We start from the raw sequence: 27,089 nt of genomic DNA, 5'->3' as shown, positions 1-27,089 counted from the left end.
GCGTGTGTGTGTGTGTGTGTTTGTGGTCCAGATAAAGTAGCTCACAGGGGCAAAAAGAGCCACCACTGCTCCACTTAGCAAGGTGTTGCTTTTACAAGATGTGGTTTGCAGTTAGTAAGCACACCTCCCGGTCAAAGACATACTGTATATTCATACTGTTTATAGCGAGCCTGTATAAAAAAAAAGGTGCATGTTGGTCTTTAGCAGGCTTTTGTTGCAAAAAATAAGTAAATGTGTGCAGTATGCTTGAAAGAGGCCACTTCAGAACATAGAGAGACAGACAGAGAGAGAGAGAGAGACCTGGTTATGCTTTACGTCCTAGTGTACATTTAAAAGAGAGAGAAAGAGATGTTGGCATGAATCCTACTGTAGAGGAATGAGAGAGAAACAGAGGGATGACAAGGCAAGAAGGGCATTCTATGCCATCAAAAGGAACATAGAATTCAACATACCAATTAGGATCTGGCTAAAAATACTTGAATCAGTTATAGAACCCATTGCCCTTTATGGTTGTGAGGTCTGGGGTCCGCTCACCAACCAGGAATTCACAAAATGGGACAAACACCAAAGTGAGACTCTGCATGCAGAATTCTGCAAAAAGATCCTCTGTGTACAACATAAAACACCAAATAACGCATGCAGAGCAGAGCAAAATTAGGCCAATACCCGCTAATGATCAAAATCCAGAAAAGAGACATTCAATTCTACAACCACTTAAAATGAAGCGATTCTCAAACCTTCCATTGCAAAGCCATCACCTATAGAGAGATGAACCTGGAGAAGAGTCCCCTAAGCAAGCTGGTCCTGGGGCTCTGTTCACAAACACAAACAGACCCCACAGAGCCCCCGGACTGCTACACAATTAGACCCAACCAAATCATGAGAAAACAAAAAGATAATTACTTGACACATTGGAAAGAATTCACCAAAAAACTGAGCAAACTAGAACGCTATTTGGCCATAAACAGAGAGTTCGCAGTGGCAGAATACCTGACCACTGTGACTGACCCAAACTTAAGGAAAGCTTTGACTATGTACAGACTCAGTGAGCATAGCCTTGCTATTGAGAAAGGCTTCCGTAGGCAGACCTGGCTCTCAAGAGAAGACAGGCTATGTGCACACTTCCCACAAAATGAGGTGAAAACTGAGCTGCACTTCCTAACCTCCTGCCAAATGTCTGACCATATTAGAGAAACATATTTCCCTCAGATTACACAGATCCACAAAGAATTCGAAAACAACCCAATTTTGATAAACCCATATCTACTGGGTGAAATACCACAGTGTGTCATCACAGCAGCAATATTTGTGACCTGTTGCCACAAGCAAAGGGCAACCAGTGAAGAACAAACACCATTGTAAAAACAACCCATATTTATGTTTATTTATTTAACCATTTGCACATCGTTACAACACTGTATATAGACATAATATGACATTTGTAATGTCTATTCTTTTGGAAATTCTGTGAGTGTAATGTTTACTGTTCATTTTTATTGTTAATTTCACTTTTATTTATTATATACTTCACTTGCTTTGGCAATGTTAACCTGTTATGGCTAGGGGGCAGTATTTTCACGGCCGGATAAACAACGTACCCGATTTAATCTGATTATTACTCCTGCCCAGAAACTAGAATATGCATATAATTATTGGCTTTGGATAGAAAACACCCTAAAGTTTCTAAAACTGTTTGAATGGTGTCTGTGAGTATAACAGAACTCATATGGCAGGCAAAAACCTGAGAAGATTCCATACAGGAAGTGACCTGTCTGACAAGTTCTTGTTCATCTTGGCTCTTTTTATTGAAGACTGAGGATCTTTGCTGTAACGTGACACTTCCTACGGCTCCCATAGGCTCTCAGAACCCGGGAAAAAGCTGAATGATATCGAGGCAGCCTCTGGCTGAAACACATTATCGCCTTTGGTAAGTGGCCGATCAGAGGACAATGGGCTTAGGCGCGTGCACGAGTCGACCCCATGCTTTATTTTCTTTCGTCTTTTTACCTAAACGCAGATTCCCGGTCGGAATATTATCGCTTTTTTACAAGAAAAATGGCATAAAAATTGATTTTAAACAGCGGTTGACATGCTTCGAAGTACAGTAATGGAATATTTAGAATTGTTTGGTCACGAAATGCGTCGTGCTCGTCACCCTTCGTTACCTTTCGGATAGTGTCTTGAACGCACGAATAAAACGCCGCTATTTGGATATAACAATGGATTATTTGGGACCAAACCAACATTTGTTATTGAAGTAGTAGTCCTGGGTGTCTAAATAGCTAGCCCTGTGATGCCGGGCTATCTACTCAGAATATTGCAAAATGTGCTTTCACCGAAAAGCTATTTTAAAATCGGACATAGCGAGTGCATAGAGGAGTTCTGTATCTATAATTCTTAAAATAATTATGTTTTTTGTGAACGTTTATCGTGAGTAATTTAGTAAATTCACCGGAAGTTTGCTAGTTCTGAACGTCACATGCTAATGTAAAAAGCTGTTTTTTGATATAAATATGAACTTGATTGAACAAAACATGCATGTATTGTATAAGATAATGTCCTAGGGGTGTCATCTGATGAAGATCATCAAAGGTTAGTGCTGCATTTAGCTGTGGTTTGGATTTATGTGACATTATATGCTAGCTTGAAAAATGGGTGTCTGATTATTTCTGGCTGGGTACTCTGCAGACATAATCTAATGTTTTGCTTTCGTTGTAAAGCCTTTTTGAAATCGGACAGTGTGGTTAGATAAAGGAGAGTCGTGTCTTTAAAATGGTGTAAAATAGTCATATGTTTGAAAAATGGACGTTTTTGTATTTTTGAGGAATTTGTAATTCACGCCACGCCCATCATTGGCTATTGGAGCAGGTGTTCCGCTAGCGGAACGTCTAGATGTAAGAGGTTAACATATGTTTCCCATGCCAATAAAGCCCCTTGAATTGAATTGATCCAAAATTAAGGAAAGTTGACTATGTAAAGACTCAGTAAGCATGGCCTTGCTATCCAGGCTGCAAAAACATCCGGCAGTGATTGGGAGTCCCATAGGGCGATGCACAATTGGCCCAGCATCGTCCGGGTTTGGACAGGGTAGGCCGTCATTGTAAATAAGAATTTGTTCTTAACTGACTTGCCTAGTTACATAAAGGTTAAATAAAACATTTAAAAAAATGTAAATTGAGAAAGGCCGCCGAAGGCAGACCTGGCTCTCAAGAGAAGACAGGCTATGCGCACACCAGTGGTGTAAAGTACTGAGTTATGCTTTATGTCCACAGAGAAAACATCAGGGCAAGTGGAGAGTCTACCTCTATTCATACAGTGACTGTTCAAGAAAAAAAAGTGTGAAGAAAATCAAGACGTGTGGCTGGCTAGTCTGACTGACTATGGTCATATCAACACTATCCCCAAGACGTGTGGCTGGCTAGTCTGACTATAGTTATATCAACACTATCCCCAAGATGTGTGGCTGGCTGGCTAGTCTGACTATAGTTATATCAACACTATCCCCAAGACGTGTGGCTGGCTGGCTAGTCTGACTGACAATAGTCATATCAACACTATCCCCAAGACGTGTGGCTGGCTAGTCTGACTGACTATAGTTATATCAACACTATCCCCAAGACGTGTGGCTGGCTAGTCTGACTGACTATAGTTATACCAACACTATCCCCAAGACGTGTGGCTAGCTGGCTAGTCTGACTGACTATAGTTATATCAACAGTATCCCCAAGATGTGTGGCTGGCTGGCTAGTCTGACTGACTATAGTTATATCAACAGTATCCCCAAGACGTGTGGCTGGCTGGCTAGTCTGTCTGACTATAGTTATATCAACAGTATCCCCAAGACGTGTGGCTGGCTGGCTAGTCTGACTGACTATAGTTATATCAACAGTATCCCCAAGATGTGTGGCTGGCTGGCTAGTCTGACTGACTATAGTTATATCAACACTATCCCCAAGACGTGTGGCTGGCTAGTCTGACTGACTATAGTTATACCAACACTATCCCCAAGACGTGTGGCTAGCTGGCTAGTCTGACTGACTATAGTTATATCAACAGTATCCCCAAGATGTGTGGCTGGCTGGCTAGTCTGACTGACTATAGTTATATCAACACTATCCCCAAGACGTGTGGCTGGCTGACTAGTCTGCCTGACTATAGTTATATCAACAGTATCCCCAAGATGTGTGGCTGGCTAGTCTGACTATAGTTATATCAACACTATCCCCAAGACGTGTGACTGGCTGGCTAGTCTGACTATAGTTATATCAACAGTATCCCCAAGACATGTTACTGTAATAAAGTATATGACCAAACAGAGCAGAGAGTAACATTTTTTGCCATTGAAATCCAAACAGTGTACAAAAACACTTTTTTTTATACTAATGTTCGAGATGGAGAAATGCATTCAGTGTTTCGGATTCGCATTTATCGTCGAAGGAATGAGTGTTACACCGAGGCCTGTACTCTGGAGCGGGATCGATTTGGAGGTGGAGGGTCCCCGTCATGGTCTGGGGCGGTGTGTCAGAGCATCATTGGACTGAGCTTGTTGTCATTGCAGGCAATCTCAACACTGTGCGTTACAGGGAAGACATCCTCCTCCCTCATGTGGTATCCTTCCTGCAGGCTCATCCTGACATGACCCTCCAGCATGACAATGCCACCAGCCATACTGCTCGTTCTGTGCGTGATTTCCTGCAAGACAAGAATGTCAGTGTTCTGCCATGGCCAGCGAAGAGCCCGGATCTCAATCCCATTGAGCACGTCTGGGACCTGTTGGATCGGAGGGTGAGGGCTAGGGCCATTCCCCCCAGAAATGTCCGGGAACTTGCAGGTGCCTTGGTGGAAGAGTAGGGTAACATCTCACAGCAAGAACTGGCAAATCTGGTGCAGTCCATGACGAGGAGATGCACTGCAGTTCTTAATGCAGCTGGTGGCCACACCAGATACTGACTGTTACTTTTGATTTTGACCCCCCCTTTGTTCAGGGACACATTATTCCATTTCTGTTAGTCACATGTCTGTGGAACTTGTTCAGTTTATGTCTCAGTTGTTGAATCTTATGTTCATACAAATATTTACACATGTTAAGTTTGCTGAAAATAAACACAGTTGACAGTGAGAGGACGTTTCTTTTTTTGCTGAGTTTATATGCATGCATATCAAACAGAAATATATATATTAAAATAATACACCATTGTAATATTATTAATGCCTTTCTCTTAGACAGATGAACCGGAGCCCCCAGATGAGAAAGGCTCAAACCTAGAACTGTGTGGAAACATCAACACTTGTCATTTTTAATTAATATGAACCCTTTTATTGGTTCACCTTTATCTGCATGAATCCTTAGAACACAGTCCATTGTACAAAAGTTGTATTGGTCGTATGTACAGGATAAACATGGTCCAATGAAATGCTTACTTGCAGGTTCCTTCTCAACAATGCAACAACAATAAGAAATAAAAGATAATATGAACATGAAGTAAATGGCTCAGTAGAATAGAAAACATTTTAACATCCCCAAGTGAGGGGACATGAAAGAGATGAACATTGAAAAAGCTATACTGCTGAATAAACTCCTGGGATAGGGTGATTTTCCTGGTGGATGGGAGGTTCTCAACTTCTTTACATCTATCTGAGTGATGGGGTGGGATGTGCTTCAACCTGTGAACAGAGCATAAACATAAGGCCAAGGGAGGTGAAATTAAGCTCACTGCTCAAATTTCATTGCTGGTTCAAGTTCCTGAGAACCACAACTACCTTTGCAAACAGTTCTGCATATTTATAGCCTTGATCAAGTTGTCACCGATTTTACTTTTAAATGATCATTTCATTATTTAAAACATTTTCTTTGCATGCAATGGTGAAACATGAGGGGAGGGGAAAGTGACAAGAAGAAAGCTAGCTAATGTTAGGTAAACAGACACTACATGTATGTATTGACTGATCATGTAAAAATGCACAAATAGCTTGGCTAGCTAGCAAGCTACATTGAACAGAACACAGCTAGCTGCATTTCCTACGCCGTTAATCAGATGTTAAAATGTCTTACCTCCAAACCAGTCGGCCAGGACTATTTTGTCCTGCCAAAGCCATGAAGTGAAATTAACACATCAGTTGCCATCTGTCCCTGAAAACAAATGTGAAAAAAACAAACAATTTGCTACATTTCTCATTAGCTGGCTAGAAAATTCACCAGTTCAGGATTAAAAAAAAACTGTCTGGGTTTTCACAATTGACACCGCTGATTTTACGATTAGTTTGTCATCCCTAAAACAGCTGATAACCAGGATGAGATTGCCTGCTAGCTAACTTAGCGTGGGTAGCGGGCTGATAAACAGCAGTGAGTCAACATTTGAATTCAAAATTCATATGAAAGTCATTTGTTGAACATTTTAACACAATTTTGTGAATAAATAAACGTAATACTTACATTTTACAATGTTATTCCTTATTCCTCTGGAACATTTTCTCCCAAGCAGGGACTTCAGTCCACCATCAATTCAGAATTTTGGGGAGTTTTCGCTGTTTTGCAAGGTGTCATGGGATAGCCTTCCCGGCGAAGGGAATGAAAATGTATGCTCCCATGTGTGCTTTGTTTTCCAGACCTATAAGGATGCTAATAGAACTTCCCACAAACCTAGTACATACTTGCCGTTTCGCGTTCTTAGGTTTGGAATCATACTTGAAAAATGACAGTTGACTTCTATACGCTCTACATAGAACACAAGTATGCGATTTGGAACATAACATTTATCTATGAAATATCACATTATTTGGAACTGAAATATATTAGGTCCCAATTGAAAATACAAATAGCTTGATTTAAATAGAAATTGCAAATTTTAACATGACTTTCTCTCTGTTTTACTCTTAGCTTACTTGGACAGTTTCCCCACCTCCACCATGTGAATTATCTTCTTCTCCCTTACAGCTTAGACTACAGGAAGCACAGAAAACACACACCTAGTATTTCACTGGAATTCTTTACCTTGTATTTCTAACAGTTTAGCAGAAGGCCACCACACCACATTTGAGTTGGTAAGTGCATGAAAAAACAATACATTTACTAATTAATCTGTTTCTGATTCCTCGTCTAATTTGCAGCTCCATTAGTCTACTAGTTAAAGCTCCATTAGTCCAGTGGCCTGCTAGTTAAAGCGCCATTAATCCAGTGGCCTATTAGTTAAAGCTCCATTAGTCCAGTGGCCTACTAGTTAAAGCTCCATTAGTCCAGTGGCCTACTAGTTAAAGCTCCATTAATCCGGTGGCCTACTAGTTAAAGCTCCATTAGTCAAGTGGCCTACTAGTTAAAGCTCCATTAGTCCAGTGGCCTACTTGTTAAAGCTCCATTAATCCAGTGGCCTACTAGTTAAAGCTCCATTAGTCCAGTGGCCTACTGGTTAAAGCTCCATTAGTCCAGTGGCCTACTGGTTAAAGCTCCATTAAAACCTGTTAGGGCTAGGGGGCAGTATTGACACGGCTGGATAAAAAACATACCCGATTTAATCTGGTTACCACTCCTACCCAGTAACTAGAATATGCATATACTTATTACATATGGATAGAAAACACCCTAAAGTTTCTACAACTGTTTGAATGGTGTCTGTGAGTATAACAGAACTCAAATGGCAGGTCAAAACCTGAGAGATTCCTTTACAGGAAGTGGCCTGTCTGACCATTTCTTGAACTTCTTTTCCATCTCTATCATTTACTAAGGATCTCTGCTCTAACGTGACACTTCCCACGTCTTCCATAGGCTCTCAGAGCCCGGGAAAAAACAGAATGTCGTCATTCCAGCCCCAGGCTGAAACACATTATCGCCTTTCTCAAGTGGCCGATCAAGGGACTCTGGGCTTATGCGCGTGACCCGACCGCCCCCGCCTTTGTGATTTTTTCCTCTGTTTGCCGAAAAGGAGATTCCCTGTCGGAATATTATCGCTTTTCTACGAGAAAAATGGCGTAAAAATTGATTTTAAACAGCGGTTGACATGCTTCGAAGTACGGTAATGGAATATTTAGAATTTTATTGTCACGAATTGCGCCATGCGCGCGACACTTCTTTACCATTTCGGATAGTGTCTGGAACGCACGAACAAAACGCCGCTATTCGGATATAACGATGGATTATTTTGGACCAAACCAACATTTGTTATTGAAGTAGCAGTCCTGGGAGTGCATTCTGACGAAGACAACAAAAGGTAATCAAACTTTTATAATAGTAAATATGATTATGGTGAGTGCTAAACTTGCCGGGTGTCTAAATAGCGAGCCCGTGATGCCTGGGCTATGTACTTAGAATATTGCAAAATGTGCTTTCACCAAAAAGCTATTTTAAAATCGGACATATCGAGTGCATAGAGGAGGTCTGTATCTATAATTCTTAAAATAATTGTTATGCTTTTTGTGAACGTTTATCGTGAGTAATTTAGTAAAATGTTAGCGAATTCCCCGGAAGTTTGCGGGGGGTATGCTAGTTCTGAACGTCACATGCTAATGTAAAAAGCTGGTTTTTGATATAAATATGAACTTGATTGAACAAAACATGCATGTATTGTATAACATAATGTCCTAGGGTTGTCATCTGATGAAGATCATCAAAGGTGAGTGCTGCATTTAGCTGTCTTCTGGGTTTTGGTGACATTATATGCTGGCTTGAAAAATGGGTGTCTGATTATTTCTGGCTTGGTACTCTGCTGACATAATCTAATGTTTTGCTTTCGTTGTAAAGCCTTTTTGAAATCGGACAGTGTGGTTAGATTAACGAGAGTCTTGTCTTTAAATAGCTGTAAAATAGTCATATGTTTGAGAAATTGAAGTAATAGGATTTTTAAGGTTTTGAAAATCGCGCCACAGGCTTAAAGTGGCTGTTGAGTAGGTGGGATGCAAGCGTCCCACCTAGCCCATAGAGGTTAATCCGGTGGCCTACTAGTTAAAGCTCCATTAGTCAAGTGGCCTACTAGTTAAAGCTCCATTAGTCGAGTGGCCTACTAGTTAAAGCTCCATTAATCCAGTGGCCTATTAGTTAAAGCTCCATTAGTCCAGTGGCCTACTAGTTAAAGCTCCATTAGTCCGGTGGCCTACTAGTTAAAGCTCCATTAATCCGGTGGCCTACTAGTTAAAGCTCCATTAGTCCAGTGGCCTACTAGTTAAAGCTCCATTAGTCCAGTGGCCTACTTGTTAAAGCTCCATTAGTCCAGTGGCCTACTAGTTAAAGCTCCATTAGTCCAGTGGCCTACTGGTTAAAGCTCCATTAGTCCAGTGGCCTACTGGTTAAAGCTCCATTAGTCCAGTGGCCTACTGGTTAAAGCTCCATTAATCCAGTGGCCTACTAGTTAAAGCTCCATTAGTCAAGTGGCCTACTAGTTAAAGCTCCATTAATCCAGTGGCCTACTAGTTAAAGCTGCATTAGTCCAGTGGCCTACTAGTTAAAGCTGCATTAGTCCAGTGGCCTACTAGTTAAAGCTCCATTAGTCCAGTGGCCTACTAGTTAAAGCTCCATTAGTCCAGTGGCCTACTAGTTAAAGCTCCATTAGTCCAGTGGCCTACTTGTTAAAGCTCCATTAGTCCAGTGGCCTACTTGTTAAAGCTCCATTAATCCAGTGGCCTACTAGTTAAAGCTCCATTAGTCCAGTGGCCTACTAGTTAAAGCTCCATTAGTCCAGTGGCCTACTAGTTAAAGCTCCATTAGTCCAGTGGCCTACTAGTTAAAGCTCCATTAGTCCAGTGGCCTACTAGTTAAAGCTCCATTAGTCCAGTGGCCTACTAGTTAAAGCTCCATTAGTCCAGTGGCCTACTAGTTAAAGCTCCATTAGTCCAGTGGCCTACTAGTTAAAGCTCCATTAGTCCACTAGTTAAAGCTCCATTAGTCCACGAGTTAAAGCTCCATTAATCCAGTGGCCTACTAGTTAAAGCTCCATTAGTCCAGTGGCCTACTAGTTAAAGGTGAGTAGCTTGTCTTTCACTACTACAGTATATCATGTGCACTATTTTGTCTCTGTTTTTCATGTAACACAGATGTTCTGTAGTGATATTCTGACCTCTGCCCCTGTCATCTGTCTCCTGTCCTCCTCAGTTAAGACAGGTCCTGTAAACAACAGTGAGACTGACTACCACAGAAGGCAACACTGGACAGCCATGCAGGCGAAGGTAACACCACACACAGTTTCAACCTCTCATTTCTCCCTTTAAAACAGAGCCTGACACACATGCATTACTGTCAGATGGTGTTGTTGTACCAGCCATATTAAAGCCATCTATCACCAAGTTTACCATGGCAGGCATCCATTTCACTTCACACCAATACACAAACTGTTCACGTGATGTCACCGTTATTCTCACTCTTCTTACAAAATATGCATTTACCCTATTTATTCAAAATCTGCAAAATCTGCATAAAATAATATTTTATGCAGTGCTGGTGAAATGGACAATCCAACACATCAGCTGTTGCTTCATTGGATAATAACATCGCCATGCAATCTTATATCTTGTGCAATTTGTCCATTCTTTTGAAAGAATGTGGATTGTCCTACATGAAATTCTCTGAAGGATGAGGAAGGAATCCAGCAGGTGTTCCTACAGGAAAATGGCCGCCCTGGAAATCTTGTGGAACTACCTGGAGGACTCTTACCCACAGGATATCCCACAGGATTTGGGGGCCATTTTGGTGTAGGACAATTCCTGCAGCTCGTCATTCAGGAAACAATCCTGCAGGATTTATTTGAGGTCTACCTGCATGATTCCTAGATGATTCTGCAGGATTCCTGCAGGAATTGTCCTACAGGAAAGTGGCCACGATAATCCTGTTGGATATCCTGCAGGACTTCCTATTCCTGCAGGATATATATTCTGCAGGACTTCCTGTACGACTTTTTTGTAAAGGTATGAACAAACAGAGCGGAGAGTTGGCCCGCGGTATGTCTTTGTTACCTTTCCAAAGTCCCGGACATCAAACAGGTCGAAGGCCTCGAACAGATCAGTCTTCTTCAACCCAAACACCTCACAGCAGGATGACAGGAAGGTCCGGATATTCTTCAAGCAGAGGAACTGGGAACAGAAGAACAAAAATAGTTACAAATAGAACACTAAGACATATTGGTTATCTCATAACTAATACGTCAGCACAGGTGACAAATAACTGTTAAACGTCACTATTTAGACATATTCTAATGGGACCGATTTGCACAATAAGACATTCATAACACATTCATAAGACATACATTAGATGTTAAGACATTCATAACACATTCATAAGACAGTACATTAATATCCTCCTGGTGAACTTTAACATTTATCTCTGTTCATATTTCTGAAAACTCATCAAATTTATCAAACAGACTCAAAGAACATACTGTACTTCAAAGCTTTTGGGGAACTTTTAAGTTCCTACATACTCTTTCTTGAACATTAATAACTGAGAGATGATGACATTAACCATCCATCTTTGATTGCTGGAGGAGGAGGAGGAGGTTAAACCTTAAGCAAAGTGGAGTTATCCATCAAATCTATTCCATTAGGATAAATCAGGACACATCACACTTGTGGACACTAGTCGGAGGGCCAGTCATGGACAACATCAACACTGATTTTATAGCTTTTATGACTTTTTAGCTTTCATCTTTCCATTTATTTATTTTTTCTATGTGTAAAAAAAAAAGTATATACTGTAATGGGATTTAATATATACATGTATTCAATCATGGCAATGTGATTGACCGGATAAGAAATGTGGGGCTACAGGGGGTTATTTGGTTGGGCTTTCAGCATTTTGACCAATTATCACGCTCAGTTGGGGGTCAGGAAATCCAGTCTTATTACAGTGTGGCAGGAAGTTGGAACAGGAATACTACACAACATTCATTCTCAACATGCCCAGAACTGCTCAGAGCTGGTAACACAGTACAACTAGACATTTAGTTAATAAAGCCCTTTGTGAGTCAAATAGCTGTGACTTTCACTGTTGGGCAGCGCTCTTCCACTTCCTCCACCGACAGAGAGCTAGAGCTAGAGAGAGAGCTAGAGAGAGAGAGGGCCCCTGGGGTTAGAGGATAAATCACAGGCATCTCTGTGATCAACTGTTATGATAAGGAGACTGAGGAGGAGACTAGCAACACATCCTCAGATGTAGAAATCACCAAGACTCTGCCATGTAACAACACTGTATCTACAACAGTATTTCACGCCTAAAATGTTCACAAGTCTTTGAACACTTGGGGGGGGGGGGGGGTGTCGGTATATGTAGGCCTAATCGATTTAGCCACTGTAGATAGTCTATATTTTTATTATATTGTACTGTTTTAAAGTGTCTACCTGAAGGTCTCGGTTTTTCTCCACAGGTTCAATCTTAACGTCACAGCGCAAAGTAGTAATCCACTTTCTCTCTCTCTTCTTCTCTTTCAAGTCATTCATTTCTTTTTCTCGATCTCTGATTCTCTCGCTCTCTGTATGAATACACTGTTTTTGGTCGAAGAATCTTTCTTTCTAAACTAGTCTAGTTGCATCGGCTCTGTCAGAGATCAAAGACATGTATCAACTACTGTGAATATTCCACATTTTAATGTGAAATATATCAAAATGGTACAATATAAGTTGGCACCAACGTTGATAATGCATATCGTCACCCACACATACACATTCCACTGCCTGCTCCACAAAATGCAGATTTTACACTACCTACCCCTAGATGCAGTACTTGGCTAAAAATAGCAGTTCAGTAGGCTATAACTACTTAATCACAGTACACTGCCCGCTTATCCATCTCTCTCTCCCCATTCCTCCCTCTCTCCATCACTCCCTCCCTTCAATCCATTATGATAGACTTCTGCTTGTATTAACCACCCACATCGTATGGCTAGAACAGTGGTAGCGCACAATGACAAAGCCATTTCCTATCTGGACTACTACACAGATGACCTATTGCATCAGATGACCTACTGCTGTAGGCTACAGCTTTCTGCATTGTCCAGTAAGATATGCCTGGACTGGAGCTCTATTCTATTCTATAGTGCAGAATGGATAAACACAATGAGAAAAGCTTACAATACAAATCCACACAGATTAATGAAACAGCATGTTGTGAGATAAAGACATAACTGATAATAAATTAATTGATTGTCTATTCGGGGAAAGATGTAACGCTGACAATGACGATGTGACATATTACAGTACGGAAAGATTAAAACATCCTAATCTATAGTGGGTGTTTGACTGTGGGTGTTTCTGCAGAAATTGTCGGTTGCTCAATGCAGTGACACTCTTGAGCTAAACATACACATTTAAAACAGCTTTCTCTGTGACCAAGGCCACAGGTAGGGCCAGAGTCACAGCTAAACATACACATTTAAAACAGCTTTCTCTGTGACCAAGGCCACAGGCAGGGCCAGAGTCACAGCTAAACATACACATTTAAAACAGCTTTCTCTGTGACCAAGGCCAAAGGCAGGGCCAGAGTCACAGAAGGTTATAATATGGTTTTAGCACATGGCAATGGCACCACATATAACATGTTGTCTGCGTTCAATGTTTCGGCAACAATAAAGTTGTTCAAGAAGTTCTACACAGACAACACCAAAACATTAAGAACACCTTCCTATTATTGAGTTGCATCGCCATTTTGCCCTCAGAACAGACTCAATTTGTCGGGACATGGACTTTACAAGGTGTCAAAAACGTTCCACAAGGATGCTGGCCCATGTGGACTCCAATGATTCTCACAGTTGTGTCAAGTTGGCTGGATGTCCTATGGGTGGTGGACCATTCTAGATACACACAGGAAACTGTTGCGTGTGAAAAATTCAGCAGTGTTGCAGTTCTTGACACATTCAAACTGGTGCGCCCTGCACCTACTATCATACCCTGTTCAAAGGCACTTCAATCTTTTGTCTTTCCCATTCACCCTCTGAATGGCACACATTCACAATCCATGTCTCAATTATCTCAAGGCTTAAAAATAAATCCTTCTTTAACCTGTCTCCTCCCCTTCATCTACACTGATTGAAATGGATTTAACAAGTGACATCAATAAGGGATCATAGCTTTCACCAGGATTTACCTGGTCAGTTTATGTCATGGAAAGAGCAGGTGTCTTTGATGTTTTGTACACTCACTGTAAATCTGCCATTTTGATTTTAAGAGAATCTGGCAAAAACTACAAGGCCAAGTGGTCATTTCAATAAAGTCTACAACCAGTAAAAGGCTACTGACAGATATAGTCTAAATCATGCAGCCGACACACATCTCTGTGTGTGTGTGTGTGTGTGTGTGTGTGTGTGTGTGTGTGTGTGTGTGTGTGTGTGTGTGTGTGTGTGTAACTAAAGGGTGGATCAAAGCTGGGATGTTATCTGTCCCCTGGAATGAGTGTTGTGGTGGTGAGGATGGAGGATTCTGGGTAGAGAGCAGCAGTCTACCCTATGTCCTATGTAGTGCACTACTTTTGACCAGAGCCCCTATGGTAATAGAGTGCCATTTGGGATGCACATCTGGACAGCATTCCTGTGTCCCCATGGGGCTGAAGCTTTTACAAACAACCTCAACATGATGAGTTGAAGTAGTTAAGAGGAACCCGAGGTTGAAAACCAACAAGGTTTATAGACTGTAGGCCAATAGCGTCAACATGATTAATTAACAGCTAGGAAATAAATGTGGTATTTGAAGTATTAGTAGTAGCTGTGTAGTATATAGACCACTTAATTATGTAACAAACATGTCCATAAGAAAGTTGAGTACACTGATTGTCATTACTAAGAAGAGCGCTGAGGATTTTAGAATAGCAATTAGCAAACCTAATTGGCTTTGTGTCAACTTGGCCTTGTGTCAAAATAATAATATTATTTGACACAGGGCCAAGAAGAAACAGAAATCAGGTACCAGTTTCACAAGTTGGGGATGAAATGGGCCTATAGGTTTAATATAATTAGAGTGGCAGTTGGTATTTATCTGTGATGATGAATAAACTAGCCAAACCCGAAATCGCATAAAATAGTTTAACTAATGACAATTATTTCAAATGTGTGTATGACATCAGGACTATCAATTTCAAATAAATCATGAAATAAATGAATGTATTTCATCATTTACCCCCAAAAAATTGTTGCGCGCACCAAATAACCCTTGAATAAAAAGAAATGGGTTGGTAGCCATTGAATTTATCACACTTTTAAGACTTTTCCCTGTAGCTAGCCTACTAGGCTACACACCAAGCAAAATAGCATTTGTCTTTACCTGAGACATCTGTGGTCTAAGGTTAATCTCCTTCAGGTTGATGGTGTGTGGTTTCAAGTTGTTGAGCAGCTGACAGAGCAGCACCCCGTCCCGGAGCGTCTGAGCCAAGTCAAATACCTGGGCACTGTCCGCGGTTACCCGATGGGTCGGAGGAAGCACCTTGCAGTTTATCAGCCACAATGCGCACTGTCGCCAGTACTTCATCTCTGCTTTCGAGAATCGAATCAAAAGTAGAAGAATAACTAAAAAGAGTTATGTCTATTCTATAAGTGTTTGAAACGACATTGTAAACGAAGAACTAGACGTTAGAAAGCTGTCACTCCGGTTGTGTTCCTTGTGACTGTGAAGAAAGTGACGCTCCTTTCGGCTCCACTCCAGCAGAATCGCGAGGAGCGCGTTACTGAAATGGTTGCAGTGTGTTTATGGAGCGTGATACTTTTTCACATGAATTCGAGCTCTGAAACGTCAAGCTCTATTTCACTTCCTCTTCCGTCTACATTTTTTGTTGTTGTTGTTGAATTCGTATGACAAATGCTAAATGCTTCTCTAAAGAAGTGACATATTTGGACATGTCATTCATTCATAAAAAATAAAAATGGCAATTGACAAATCCCCAAGTGTTATTGTGGGAAGTTCACTGAAATGCACTTTAGCGAATGGAATTTAATGGATTATCACACCATAATACACTATATGATACATAATCCCTGAATTACTATGACAATCAATATGAAAGTTCATTGGATCCATTAAGGCATACATATAGATTGCGACAACTATTTCTAGACACACTCCATTTCTATAAAATATTTTTAAAAAGCTGTGAAAAACTGAAAGAAAAGTTACATTGCCAGGCACAACCTTATTTTAAAGCAGACATTCCTTCTGGATTAAACTGTAAACGGCTTTACATGGTGACTGTTCACTTTAAAGTAAGGGATTTGGTGAAAGGAACCACAAAGATATTTTAGTTTCATGAAACTACAGTCTGAAACAATACTAGAATAGGCCTGCTATAAAGAAAATTCACAAATTTAAGGACCAGACATGAAATTGGTTTAGAATATTTGAGGAGATGCAATGGGTGTGCGAATGAGGATTCAGTGGGAGAATGGGCCGGATTGCAGATGAAGGATCCGGAGAATTTGACTCTCTAGGTTTTGGCTTGGAGTCTCAGATTGTAACGTTGGTCATCTAAAGGAGACCAAGGTGCGGCGTGTGAAGTGCTCATATATAACTTTAAATGAATATATTTAAACAAAACGACCGACAACAGTTCCGTCAGGTGACATACACTAAACAGAAAACTACCCACAAAACCCAGGAAGAAAAACCCCTACTTAAATATGATCTCTAATCAGAGGCAACGAGGATCAGCTGCCTCCAATTAGAGATCAACCCAAACAATCCCAACATAGAAATAGAAAAACTAGAACTTAAACATAGAAAAACCCAAAACACCCCCTGACCTACTCTACTATAGAAAATGACATCTTACTACTATCAGGACGTGACACAGATAGACATCCCCATCAGGCCATGGTAGTTAGGTTTCATCAATAATCTTCTGTGGGGAATTTCCTTCACCACAGCAGCCGAAGTAAAAAAAAAAGAAGAAAAAAAAGAGAAAAACAGGGGAGGAGGGATGTGATGCAAAACAGAGAGAAGAAATGACTGTTTGGTCAGGGTTAAGTAGGGAGGTGGTGGTGATTAATGAGAGTGAGAACAGGTGTTGAGGCTGATTAGCAGTTAGTAGCAGCTGGAGCTTGTTTGAGGAGTTACATTAATGTAACTAGTTAAGTGTTGCAAACAGTAGTGAAGGCTGATTGGCAATGATTAGCAGCTGGTGCTTTTTGAGTTGCGTTCAAGGCAACTAGTTAAGTGTTGCATTCAAGTCTGGTCTGTTCTCCTGAATTTTTGTGAATCCATAGCATTTGAGTTTAAGGACCAGACAGCAAACACTTTTAGAATATTTATTGAGGAAATGGAATGGATGTGTGAATGAGGATTCAGTGGGGAAATGAGAATGGACCAGATAAAGCCAAGGGCTGCAGATGAAGGATGCAGAGGGGTTGACCCTGTAGGGTTTGACTTGGAGTCTCAGGTAGACATCACCGCCAGGCCGTGGTAGTAAGGCTGCTGTGGTGAATTGCGATCCCCCTAAAAGATAACGTCAAGTTATAGTCAGAACCTGGAGTGGAAGTAAGCTGTTCTGGACTGCAGATGCTGAATGGTTGACAATATAGTTGAGGTAGTACATTCATATGGACTAGATGCCCACGGAGTGAACCAACCTTAGACCCCAGAGCGAGTGAGCAGAAGCGACGGTGGCAAGAAAAGAAAAAGGAAAACTCCCTTGAAGTAAGAAAACCTTCAGAACCGATTGACTCAGCTGGGGAGCCAGTCCTTTTTTTGGCTGGTTGGGTAGGATATGGTGCGTGAGGTGGATTGGTGTCCGTGAAATGAGGCAGAGGCTGGAAGACTGTGCCTGAGTTAATGCAGTTTGAGAGATGAGCATGTTGTAGGCTGTCCGGATGTTGATGTCAGATTGGATGTAGGAATGATAAACTTGAGAGGACCGGCGGCCGAGGAGTTGTATGGTCTGGTCCAGGATGCCATGGAAGCGGTGCAGATGAGGAAGGAGTTAATAAATAAAATGTATTTATAAAGCCCTTTTTATATCAGCCAATGTCACAAAGTGCTATAGAGAAACCCAGCCTAAAACCCCAAACAGCAAGCAATGCAGATATAGAAGCACGCTGGCTAGGAAAAACTCCCTAGAAAGGCAGGAAACAAGGAAGAAACCTAGAGAGGAACCAGGATCTGAGGGGTGGTCAGTCCTCTTCTGGCTGTGCTGGGTGGAGATTGAACATCTTGGCCTTGTACTGTTTTAAACATTCATAGATGACAAGCAGGGTCAAATAATAATAATCACAGTGGTTGTAGAGGGTGCAACAGGTCAGCGCCTCAGGAGTAAATGTCAGTTGGCTTTTCATAGCCGATCATTCAGAGTTAGACAGCAGGTGCCGGAGAGAGAGAGAGAGAGAGAGAGAGAGAGAGAGAGAGAGAGAGGAGAGAGAGAGAGAGAGAGAGAGAGAGTCGAAAACAGCAGGTCCGGGACAAGGAAGCACGTCCAGTGAACAGGACAGGGTACCATAGCTGCAGGCAGAACAGTTGAAACTGGAGCAGCAGCATGACCAGGTGGACTGGGGACAGCAAGTAGTCATCAGGCTAGGTAGTCCTGAGGCATGGACCTAGAGCTCAGGTCCTCCGAGAGAAGAGAGAGAGAAAGAGAGAAAGAGAGAAAGAGAGAGAGAGAGAGAGAGAGAAAATTAGAGGGAGCGTACTTAAAATTCACACAGGACAAGAAAGGAGAAATACTCCAGATAAGACTGACCCTAGCCCCCCGACAATCTATTTTGTTGCATAAATACTGGAGGCTGAGACAGGAGGGGTCAGGAGACACTGTGGCCCCATCCAATGATACCCCCGGACAGGGCCAACAAGGCAGGATATAACCCCACCCACTTTGCCAAAGCACAGACCCCACACCACTAGAGGGATATCGTCGAACAAGTGGTCCTAAAACAGAACCTTGAGGAACACCGAAATGTACAGGTGATTTGTCAGAAGACAAACCATCCAGAGACAAACTGATATCTTTCCGACAGATAAGATCGAAACCAGGACAGAACTTGTCCTTGTAGACCAATTTGGGTTTCCAATCTCTCCAAAAGAATGTGGTGATTGATGGTATCAAAAGTAGCACTAATGTCTAGGAGCACGAGGACAGATGCAGATCCTTGGTCTGACGCCATTAAAAGGTAATTTACCACCTTCACGAGTGCAGTCTCAGTGCTATGATGGGGTCTTAAACCAAACAAGCGTTTCGTATACATCGTTTTGTCTTCAGGAAGCCAGTGTGTTGCTGCACAACAGCTTTTCAAACATGAGAGGAATGGAAGATTTGATATAGGCCGATTAGTTTTTTTATATTTGCTGGGTCAAGGGTTGGCTTTATTACTGCCACTTAGTGAGTTTGGTACATATCCGGTGGATAGGGAGCCATTTATTATGTTCAAAATAGGAGGGGCAAGCACAGGAAGCAGCTCTTTCAGTAGTTTAGTTGGACTAAGGTCCAGTATGCAGCTTCAAGGTTTAGAGGCCTTGACTATTTTCATCAATGTGTCAATAGATATAGTATTAAAAAAAACGTGTCTCCCTTGATCCTAGGTCCTGGCAGTGTTGTGCAGACTCAGGACAACTGAGCTTTGGAGAAATATGCAGATTTAAGAGGAATAATTTGCTTTCTAATGATCATCTTTTCATCAAGGAAGTTCATGAATTTATCACTGCTGAAGTGAAAGCCATCCTGTCCTGGGGAATGCTGCTTTATAGTTAGCTTTGGAGAATTGGTCAGAAGGACTGGTATAGATGGGAATGGAGCCACTGGAGTGAGGCGATGGAACCAGAATCGTGATGAATACTGGATCGGATGGAGAGACATGTTGAGATTGAGCTGCAGGAAGTAGGTGAGTAGCCGGAACAGGTAGACTGTGGTTCTGCCAAACTGATCGGTTCTGCTGTGTTTGATGGGGAAGATGAGGGTTTCTTTGTCAAGGATGGTGACGTCTGACACGCTGGGAGGAGGAGAAGGATTGTAGATAGCCGTTGAGGATGTAAACACTGAACATAGCAGGAATTCCTAAAAGAAACATTGATTCTAGTGTGAAAGACACAGCGATGAAGATGTAGCCAGACTGCAGCATCGCCATGCAGGCAGACAAGATGTTGAGTGTGATAGGCTGGCAGTGAGGGGGGGTGGGTGTTAGACTTTGGTTCATTGGATGCCCTTGAAGAGAAGGGACACTTGCGGGTGAGGAGGAGGACCATGGAGACCCAGTAAGCAACTTGAGAAAGAAGTTGATTCCGGTCAGGTGCGTCCGGGGAGGAGGATGAGCACATGGATGAGCTGGCATAGGTGACGAAGGCAGACACGGTGACCAAGTCATTGGCGGGAAACAGATGTGATAGATGGTATGGAAACGCTAGATGCATCGCCAGGCAGGGTACTTGGTTCAACTGCTGATAGGATGAAGAGGTGTGATTCAGAAATGAGGCAAAGGAGTGGATGGTTCACAGGAAGGTCAACATGGAATAAGGTTGGTAGGGTTTCTGCATACTGTTACGAACCGGCTCAAAGGTCATAACAAAAGGGAGACAACGTGGAGACAAGGAATACCAAAATATATATTTATTAACTAAAGTAAACTAAGAACAATAAACAATGGTGTGTATAATCAGTAATCAGTAGTGTAAGGGAGTGTTTTGCAAGCATAATTGTAATAATGCAGGGTTTTGAAGGGTGCCAAAGCAAACAACCAAAAAGCCACATGACTACCACAACATAAATCAAATAAAGGTGTCTGCATGGAGAGAGTCTCCCCAATGAATGTGGAAGAGGTCTATTTATCCTGGGAAACACCCGAACCCAGGTGTTTCCCATGTAGCTTACGACCCTCCCAACTCCGCCCACCGGCATCCTAATAAGGAAACAAGAGAAAAGAGAGAGAATAAGGCAGACAGAGTGGGAGGGTCCCCCCCCCCCCCCCATAAAACCGGGGACCAACAAGGACCCCGGAACAACGTACCAGCCTCTGCGTCCCAAATTGATGTAGAGTCACATGTTCACAATTCCACTTGTCTCAACCAACCTCCTCCTCCCCAGACCTCAGCAACCTTTGCACAGGAAGCAACGTTTAAGAGGAAAGAAGAAAACGAGACCAGGAGGGAACAGACAGGAAAGACAGAACATGACAATACCAAACAATGGTCAGTCACGTAAACATTCAGGAACAGGGCGCACGAGAGAGCGCATCAGCAATCACGTTATCAGTCCCCCACATCGAGATGGAAGGATTGTAAAAATAAACACCATCTCATTATCCTCTGATTAGGACACATCATGGACCTCAAAAAGATGAGAGGGTTATGGTCGGTGTAGACCACAATAGGTACTACTCCCGACCCAACATACACTTCGAAATGTCGTTGCGCCCAAATGAGTGCTAGCACTTCTTTTTCAATGACCGAATATTTCAACTGATAATGGTTAAACTTTTTGGAAAAGAAACTAACACCTGCCCCCACATGACTAGCATCCACCTGCAAGGTAAATGACAAGTCCACGCGAGGAGCAGCCAGCACCGGAGTTGAGGTAAGCAACCTCTTTGCATCTTCAAAAGCCTGTTGACACCGAGAAGACCATACGTAAACAGCCTTAGCTTTCAGCAAATCTGTCAAGGTAATGACCACAGTAGAAAAGTTCCAACAAAAACCACGGTAATAACCAGTCATTCAAGAAACGCATTAGTTCCTTTTTAGTAGTTGGTGGTGGAAAAGCATCAATAGCTACTACTTTAGCCTGAACAGGACGCACTTCACCCTGCCCAACAACCTTTCCAAGGTATGTAACAGTCGCCTGAGCAAACTCACATTTAGCCAAATTGATCGTGAGGCAACCCGCAGCCAGACGTTCGAACAAGGCTTGAATACAGGACAGATGTTCCTCCCAGTTATCTGCATATATCATTACATCGTCCAGATAAACAGCGCACCCGGCCAGACCGGCGACAACCCTGTTCATAAGTCGCTGAAAAGTGGCAGGTGCATTACGCAGGCCGAAACTCATAACCGAATACGAGTACAGACCAGAGGGTGTAACAAAGACAGAGATTTCACGTGTGGCCTAATATCATTGGTTAACTCAAATATTTAAAAAAATGGCATACAAAGAACATGCAAAAAGACAAACAAATGGATAGCATACGATCATAGCATTTGTAGTCTAAAATGTATCTAACAAACAATTACAATGGAAAAATCACAATAATCACGTGTTTTCTGACCTTCCCCTGGTCGTATTCTCGCGAGGCAGAAATCTCAGAGACCAATTGGTACACTCTGATTTACCACCCCAAGATATTCCTGAACAACGTCTATTTGCGCCCATACTGGATGGAAATTACAAGTGTAATGGCTGTGCTCAATGCAATGGCACTTATAAATGTAGATCCTTCAAACACCCCCAAACAGGGAAATCTATCCCAATTAAAGGTGTTATTACGTGTTCCACTAAGGCAGTTATTTATCTTATAACTTGTCCTTGTGGTAAAAATTATGTGGGTAAAACAAAGCGTGAATTAAAAGTACGTATCTCAGAGCATCGTAGCACCATTAGGTGCAAAAACTTGACTTACCCAGTTGCGGCCCACTTTTTGGAAGCAAACCATTCAATTTCGTCTCTGCGTTATATTGGCATCGAACATGTCACCCTCCCGAGGAGAGGGGGTGACCTTGATAATTTATTGTTAAAACGAGAGGCTGCCTGGATCTTTAATTTAAAGACCCTTGCTCCCTTCGGTCTCAACATAGACTTTGATCTGAAGCCATTCTTGTGATTATTGTGATTTTGCCATTGTAATTGTTTGTTAGATACATTTTAGACTACAAATGCTATGATCGTATGCTATCCATTTGTTTGTCTTTTTGCATGTTCTTTGTATGCCATTTTTTTTTTAATATTTGAGTTAACCAATGATATTAGGCCACACTTGGCCATGATTACAAACACCTGAGTGTCTTCTGACACTTTATAAATGACTCATCTCGCAGTGTTTGTAATGATACCCTGATGAAGACAGCTTTGCTGTCGAAACGTTGGTTATTAGGTTATTACATTTTTGCATCTGAGCTCTTAGTGTGCGGCTTTCCCTTATTTTCTAGTTTTCGAATCCGCTAGCCAGCACCTCGCCTTTATAGGTGTGCGGTTCTTTTTTCTAGAGATTTCACGTGCCCTACTCGTCAGTGGCACCTGCCAATAGCCCTTTAAACGGTCAAATTTGCTCACAAACTTAGCTGCGCCGACTTGATCTACGCAGTCCTCCATCCGAGGAAGAGGAAATGAATCTGGCTTAGTGACACTGTTTACCTTACAGTAGTCCGTACAAAATCTGTTTATTCCATCCGGTTTACTGACCAAGATACAGGGAGAAACCCAAATGGAGAAAGAAAGCTCTGCTATCTTACTCTCCAGCATGTACCTGACCTCAGCATCCAGACAACGCAGTTTCTCTGCAGAAACTATAGAACCGCTGACGAATCGGGTCAGCATCTCCAATGTCAATATCATGCTCTATCAAGTTTGTACGTGTAGGTGTATCAGAAAACAAACCTGCAAATTTCCGAATCAGACCAGCCATCTCTTTCCGCCAATCAACAGATAGATGAGTAAGAAGGCTGTCCAAAATATCCAGTGTCTCTGAATTTTTCAATCTACCCTGCAGTATGCAATCGTCGGGAGCAGGAACATCTTCCGCCTCATGCACAGACCGAGCATGACAAGAACCCAGGGAAGTAACGGTATCAGCCAAAAGAACAGGTTTACCGTCCTCTGTAGACTTCCACTGTTCAGTCTCAGAGGAACGTGCATAATAGGGTTTTAACAAATTTACATGGCACAGTTGGTGTGCTTTTCTCCGTTCTGGAGTGGCAACTAGATAATTTTGCTCAGTGTACTGGCGCACCACTGTATATTGACCTTGAAACTTGGCTTGAAAAGGAGAACCAACAATTGGCAGCAGAGCAAGAACCTGGTCACCTGGACTAAAGTGACAAGGCTCAGTTCAACTCTGCGCACTCTCATCAGGAACCCCTACAATTTACGGTTTAGTGGAAACCACTAGAGATGGAACAGGCCACACACGCTCACCAGCCAAGTTATTCCCAAGGATAACGTTGATACCCTCAATAGGCAATGAAGGACGCACCCCCACAACAACCTCACCTTTCACCAGTCCACAATCCAACATCAGTTTATGTAATGGAACTGACAGAGTGTTCAAACCTATTCCCCTAATTAGAACACTATTCCCTGAGTCAGTCTCAGCAGGGAAGGGTAACACAGATTCCAACACAAACGATTCAGAGGCACCTGTGTCTCTTAGGATCTTCACTGGCACTAGGTTCTTACTTCCTAATATAGACACAAAACCCTCCGTAATGAAAGGTAAATAGTCTGGATCAATATGGACTTTCACCTGCCCCTGGGCATGAGACAACGTGTCAGGAGTGAACTGATGTGGAACAGGCGCAGCTAACGCCGTAGGCTTAGATTTAACGTTAGCACACGTACTGAATTTACCCCTAGACCTAAGAACCGGACATTCGTTTTTTCCAATGACCTGAGCCTTGACAGTAGTGACACTCTTGACCAAAGTCAGTTTTATCACGGGGAGTCAGGCTCAACCCTAGTTGAATAAAACTCTGCCCGTGAACCAAAGTATCTCGGTGAGCGAGGCCCAAATCTCTCCGAACGCCCCCACTCACTCCGAATACGCGGTTCTGCAAAAACACTTTTGTGAGTCAAAACATATTCATCCGCCAAAACCGCAGCTTCAGCGACAGTCTTTACTTTTCGCTCGTTAATGTACGTTGATATACGATCAGGGATTGTGTCCTTAAATTGCTCTAACATAATCAGATCACACAGCCCTTGGAAAGTCATAACTGCAGAGGAGGAACACCAGCGATTAAACTGTGAAGATAATTCTCGCGCAAACTCAGCATGAGTCTGCTTATCATCCCTTTTTAAAGTTCTAAATCATTGGCGGTAAGCCTCAGGAACCAATTCGTAAATCTGTAACACAGCCGTTTTAACCTTATCATAACTGACACTGTCGGCTACACTAAGAGCTGAATATGCTTCCTGCACTTTACCAGTCAGCACACACTGCAACATTAAAGTGTGGTCAGAATCAGGCCAACTCCTAGCGATAGCAACACGCTCAAACAACAAAAATAATGTCTCAGGGTCCTCTTCCTTAAACTGAGGCAACAACCGTAAATTCCCAACAATATCAAATGTATCTGGGGCACGACCAAAAGAGGAATGACCCCTAGGTAAATCTGGGTCACCTTCCCAGAGCAAATTCTCCCCTGAAAGCTTTCCTTCCCTGATCAACTCCAGTCGCTCTTGTTGCAGCTTGATTTTAGCACGCTCCATATCCTGTTTAAATTCCAATTCCTTTTCATATTTTAAACGATCATGCTCTAGCTTCTCACGATTGTGCTCTAGCTTCTCACAATCGTGCTCTAGCTTCTCACAATCGTGCTCTAGCTTCTCACGATCGTGCTCTAGCTAGAAGCAATTTTTTCTGCTGTTCAAAAAGAAGACTACTAGGACTAACCGATGGAGCGGTAACTGTAACAAATTGGGGAGATGGCGAGTCCTCAGCAGAGGCTGCCACAGTGGTAACGTCAAGAATGCCACTCTCCATCAGATTGGCCTTCAATATTAACCTAATAGAATTTTAGATGTTTCACTAATTTCAACCTTGTAGTGTTCAGCAACCTTCAACAGCTGTTCTTTAGTACATAATTCTAACAGTTCCTCTGATGGAAAGCGAATGAACTCGTCTACATTAGACGCCATAGTTAGAAGTAAACAAAAATAAATAAAAATCTTGCTCAACCCCTCTGCTGAGCACACCAGACCACAACAAGAGAAATGACAATCACACTGGACACCACAGAAAAGAGATGAGATATGGATCTTCCCCAAAACCTACAATAACTCAACCCTAGTCTTCGTGCAGATTCGTGGTGGGTAATTATGCACTGTAGCCCGCTGGCAAGGAAGTAACCCCCCAGCACGCTGGCAGATTCCACCAAGCCACGGATGTGCCCCCGAGACAACTGCTCAGTCCACAGACACCACACAAAAATAACAAACATTAACCATGCCCAACATATTCCAAAATGAAACACGTGGCTAAGCCTATCAGGGGAAAAAGAAAGGCTATAGCTCCGGGTAGTAAGTTTCACTACCCTACCCAAATCTCCCACCGAGGTACACAGCTGATTGTACTCACCTCCTCAGACCGATGTCCCAACAGTAGGTAGAACAAGAGTTTCCAGGCTGGGCAGGGGCCTGAGAAGGGACTAATAGCCAGGTTTGACGTCTTAGGAAAACTCATGATAGAGGAGTCAGAACGGCCCTTGTTAAGAATGTGTACCATAGAAAGGTTGTCGGGAATGAATGAGTATGAACCTTCTGGACCATTCGTGCCCCCCAGGGAGAAGAGGATGCGGCGACTGACTACAACTCGAACAGGGCAGAGGACGGGAGCAACAGGAGAGGGAGGCCAAACCAACAACCGCTGTAGAAACCCCCCATACCCGATGAAAGGGGCAGCGTCGGTGAACAGTTGTAAGTCTTCAGGAGAAGCGACACATTCATCATAGAAAAAGATGATTCCGTTCTAATGACTGAAGAGAAGGTGCCAAAAGCCTGAGCTCCGAGAGGAGGTTGAAGACCACGGTGTGAAGCAGGGTAGGCACAGAGGCAGCCTGGGAGAGGTGGGACAAGAAGGAGTGGTCTTGAGGGATGATCCTGATGGCCTAATTCAGGTGGCCCAGCAGTGAAAGCAACTGACATGTAGTGCAGTGGGGAGATTCCAGGTAATTGGACAGAAGGGAAATGCGCTGAAGTTGGGCGAGAAGCAGGGAGGTCTGAAACGAGACAGTGTCCAGTATGATGCTGAAGAATTTGAAGCGAGTGGAGGGGCCTTCTGTCTTCTCCTCAGAGAGAGGTATGCCAATGCGGCTGAAGGTGGAAATTATGGTGAAGAGGCCCAGGGCTGGAGTTAATGAAGGGTCACCAATAGTGAGGAAATTGGCTAGGAGGTGGAGAATGTTGACATTCAGCAAGATCCAAAGACTAAGGTACTGAATATTCGAGGAGTGCGATTGCATTCAATAGTCAGGCGGACAGAAGTAGTACCACTCCTCCCAGCAGACTCCGAAGA

The 27,089-nt window shown here is 42.6% G+C and overlaps 1 protein-coding gene and 1 long non-coding RNA gene across 4 annotated transcripts in view; both read right to left on the bottom strand.

Annotated features, from left to right (window-relative positions):
* The window catches only part of vav3b (vav 3 guanine nucleotide exchange factor b), a 177,381-nt gene extending 153,600 nt beyond the window's left edge, over window positions 1-23,781 (bottom strand). Inside the window, exons 1-2 of one of the 3 annotated variants that reach the window (XM_045694484.2) lie at window positions 23,456-23,781; window positions 10,933-11,049 (exon numbers count right to left, since the gene is read on the bottom strand). Coding sequence is in view for 2 of the 3 variants with exons in the window: in XM_045694483.2 (XP_045550439.1) it covers window positions 10,933-11,049; window positions 15,223-15,426 (321 nt within the window). In the remaining variant the exon portion in view is untranslated. Of the gene's footprint in view, window positions 1-10,932; window positions 11,050-15,222; window positions 15,643-23,455 lie in introns of those variants that run through there. The other 2 variants (XM_045694483.2, XM_014141449.3) reach the window with 2 other exon arrangements.
* Window positions 5,123-8,038, bottom strand: LOC123726724 (uncharacterized). The gene is made up of 2 exons (XR_006758845.2): window positions 6,053-8,038; window positions 5,123-5,664 (listed from the first exon to the last, which is right to left on the bottom strand). It is a non-coding gene; the product is annotated as an uncharacterized LOC123726724 (long non-coding RNA).
* Window positions 23,782-27,089: the final 3,308 nt, after the last annotated feature.

Source organism: Salmo salar, chromosome 14 (genome assembly GCF_965601325.2).
Source record: "Salmo salar chromosome 14, fSalSal1, whole genome shotgun sequence".
Classification (NCBI taxonomy): Eukaryota; Metazoa; Chordata; class Actinopteri; order Salmoniformes; family Salmonidae; genus Salmo; species Salmo salar.
This window is presented reverse-complemented; position numbering and strand designations above follow the sequence as displayed.